Source organism: Lactuca sativa, chromosome 2 (assembly GCF_002870075.4).
Source record: "Lactuca sativa cultivar Salinas chromosome 2, Lsat_Salinas_v11, whole genome shotgun sequence".
In the NCBI taxonomy this organism is placed as follows: domain Eukaryota; kingdom Viridiplantae; phylum Streptophyta; class Magnoliopsida; order Asterales; family Asteraceae; genus Lactuca; species Lactuca sativa.
The window spans coordinates 192,523,690-192,527,430 of NC_056624.2; the positions used below are offsets into that span (position 1 = coordinate 192,523,690).

General features: G+C 36.4%; 1 protein-coding gene across 1 annotated transcript; it reads left to right on the forward strand.

Moving 5' to 3' along the window:
* The first annotated feature begins 1,267 nt into the window (after positions 1 to 1,267).
* Positions 1,268 to 3,539, forward strand: LOC111901478 (exosome complex component RRP41-like). The gene is made up of 7 exons (XM_023897349.3): positions 1,268 to 1,501; positions 2,060 to 2,138; positions 2,412 to 2,514; positions 2,635 to 2,758; positions 2,838 to 2,926; positions 3,009 to 3,158; positions 3,263 to 3,539. The coding sequence occupies exons 1-7, from the start codon at positions 1,363 to 1,365 to the stop codon at positions 3,350 to 3,352; spliced, it is 774 nt and encodes a 257-aa protein (XP_023753117.1). The 5' UTR covers positions 1,268 to 1,362; the 3' UTR covers positions 3,353 to 3,539.
* Positions 3,540 to 3,741: the final 202 nt, after the last annotated feature.

The window sequence follows — 3,741 nt, forward strand, 5'->3', positions numbered from 1 at the left end:
GTTTCTGGACTTGAGGATGAATAAAGAGGCTGAGAGTGGGCTGTTATGTTCTTTATATAGGGCTCAACCCTGGGAATTAGGGTTTTCTCCACTCAGCGCCTACTCGCCGAGTCCTCCTTACTGACTCGCCGAGTCGGCTACTTAACACGCGACCCAGTCGCGACTCTACTCGCCGAGTCCAACCATGGACTCGCCGAGTCACTCTTTCCCAACTTACTCGTTTAGCCCTTTTACTCTACTCTTGATATTTCGGGATGTTACAAAAATGAAGAATCGAACCGTCCCGACGGTTCTACCGGTTTCGGTTCCGGGTCTGGTTTTTGCCGGTTTTTCGAGTTTGGAACCGGCTAAATTTTGATGGCCAACATGGCCTTTACTTATTCAAAGTTCAAAGAAAATAATAAAAAGACTAAAATACCCCTGAAGAAGCAGATGTCTTTTAAACAAGTTTGGAATAAAATCTGTCGGAAGTACACAGATGATGAAGGATATGAATCACCATCTTTTTGAAATTTATAAAATTTGGGATTTTGTCAAATTAGTCACATTTTGACCTAAAGATAGTTTCACACTTTAAAACGCCCTTTGTAGATGTGTAGTTGTTGCTAATAATATATTTAAGATGAAAGAATGTCATTTATATGTTTAAAACTTAAAAGGATTGTAAACTAGTATGGAAGAAATCAAGAAACTGATAGCAATGGGTTAGTGATGGTTTTTGGACAGAAATGGTGAACTAAGCTTTAGAACACCCCTAAGTTAGTGCCATATCTTCCTTTTTGTTTATACATATCTAATTAAGTTACCTAATTAAAAGACTAACTTCTCTTTTGTCTCAAATCAATGTTACTGCAATTCAATTTATGGCATTACTGGTTTTTAAATTTATGGCATTCCTTTTTGTTTGTATCCGGTCTGGTTCTCGGTTTTGGGCCGGTTCTTACCGGGTCCCGGTTCCAAAAAATCACGAAATTCTAGTATAGGTATCGGCACGACCGGTTCCATCAGGTGCCGGTTCCGAGACCTGTTCCGGTTCAGGTTCCGGCCGGTTCCCCGGTCCTTTTGCTCATCCCTAGATACAATTGTGTAAAATTTAGGATTCAAAACAGCAATAATAACTATTGATCTGGATTTTAAGAACGATGCTGGGCCCTTATTGGATATCAAGTGAATGACATTAAACTGCTTAGCCCAATCTATGGACTGAACATAGGCCCATTTACAAGTAAACAAACACCTCAACTCCTCAAGGCTCAAACTCAAAACACGGAGGGGTTACATAAGACTATCAAAGTGCGTCCCTGAAGCCGGAGAGGGGAGACAAGAGAGAAAGCGGAAGGGTCCCAGTCTGACACACGATTCATGGCCGCCAAAGGAGGAGCAGCTCCGGCGACGTACTCACCGTCCCCGACAACCTTTAAGAAGAAGAGACCTCCCATTTTCACCGATGTTGATTGGGTACGCCCCGACGGTCGCGATTTTCACCAGTGCAGACCTGCATGTATGTCCTAGTATCCTATATCGCTCTTCCTCTCCATAATCATCTGCTCAACTCGTTTGTTTATTGATGTTTTGATATGAAACTTAGTATGATATTTTGTTGTATGATGTTCTGTAAGTAGATTTTCTGTTACCTTTCGATTAATCATGCTGTATTTTCTGCCCCTACACTCAAGGAAGAGTGGGAGAAACAATATAAGAAGAATAAAACCCTAATTTTATCGGCTTTTCAAGGCGATTTCTTGTCGATACGTATTATCTTCAGCATTAAGGGCCAGATAACGTACTTGTGTGAGTTTTTTCTATATAAAGCCTGCACATTTTCTATAAGAATCAATTTCTAACGCCCTAATTTAGACATATGAACAATTATTTTGGCTTAAACATGAAAATATCACATGCATTTGAGGTTCCTTAATGTTTTAGGTTATGATGTGATATATTTCCAATTGACTTGATTTTTTCCTAGTTCTGTTCTTTTTGCTCATAATTTACTACTTTTTAGGGGTTTACACAGTGGATTATGCATAACTTGTGTGCTGCATTATCTACTTTTCAGTTTTACGAACGGGAGCTGTAAATGCAGCATCAGGATCTGCTTATGCAGAGTTTGGTAATACTAAGGTCATTGTGTCCATGTAAGTTCACCTCTTATGTAATAGATATTTGATGTTTCTTAAAGATATATTCTGTTGATTCTTTCAAGTCATACTACTTGTTGACTAAACAATCATGTGTATTCATACAAGCTGACATACATCCTTGAGAAATTGAAACTGATTTATGCAGCTTCTTTTATAAACCACAGTTTCCATACAAAAGCTGCACTTCTCTATAACACAGGGACACAATTCTTTTAAATGTTATCCTTACTAATAAACATATCTTTTTCCATTATAATTTTATTTCAGATTTGGGCCCAGGGAAAGTAAGAAAGCAATGATGTACAGTGATACTGGTCGCCTAAACTGTAATGTTACTTATACAACTTTTGCCACTCCAGTTCGAGGACAGGTATGTTTATGGAATTATTAGAATAATAATAATAATGATAATAATGATCTACTTCTTTTTAGAGTAAAATAGGCTCTATTAAAAATATTTCATTTGTAGTCAATGTTTTATACATGCTAGGCATCATCAGACAACAAAGAGATTTCATCACAATTGCACAAGTCTTTGGAGGGTGCCATAATGCTTGATACATTTCCCAAAACAACTGTTGATGTTTTTGCATTAGTATTGGAGTCTGGTGGCTGTAACTTCCTAACTCTTTTATTCAAAACATATGTTTCTAATTTTTCATCTCTTTTTAAAAATTTATATAATAATTGCAGGTGATCTTCCTGTAGTAATCTCATGTGCCAGTCTTGCTTTAGCTGATGCAGGGATTATGATGTTTGATTTGGTTGCTGCAGTTTCTGTGGTATGTATGCACATCAATGTTATTTTTTGATTGATTCTGTAAGCTTTTTGACACTTGTTTTTTTTAAAAAAAAAAAAAAAAGTCTTGCTTGGGGAAGAATCTTGTGATTGACCCTGTTTCAGAAGAAGAAAATTATCAAGATGGTAGTCTTATGATTACATGTTTACCCTCACGTAATGAGGTAACTCAGTTGACAATAACTGGAGAATGGTCTTCCCCAAAGATTCATGAGGTATGCCATCAAAATGGCAATTTTGTAATTAATGTTTTAAAGTGTTACTTACGTCATTGAACTGATAAAAATTTGTTAAATATGATATATATAAATTATAACAGGCAATGGAACTATGTCTTGATGCGTGTTCCAAGCTTGGGAAGATCATGAGATCATGTTTGAAAGAATCAGCCTCCACCTCACAAGAGTAGCTGCTCAAAACATGACATGTATGTTTGGATTCTATTTTTCTCAATTAAAGATACATAATAGGCACTTTAGTTTTGAATATCTTGTTTATTATTTTTTTTACCATGTCCAAGTTTTGAACCTGTGAAAAACAAAAAAAACATGGTCTTTTGTTGTTGGTGGCCTAAATTTTGCTTCTTTGGTTTTGAATGTCTTGTTTTTAATTCCTGTTTTCGGAGGTATGAGATTGTTATAGATTGTAAGAAATATTTATGTGTATTTGATCCTTTCTAATTATGGAAACTTCTTAGCCCACCTTGACTGGGTTATGAAGATTTGAATGGGGCTTTTCGGTTTAAAAAATCAATTTAAAAGGGACTTTTTGAAGCACGTTAGGTTTTACCTCTGCACT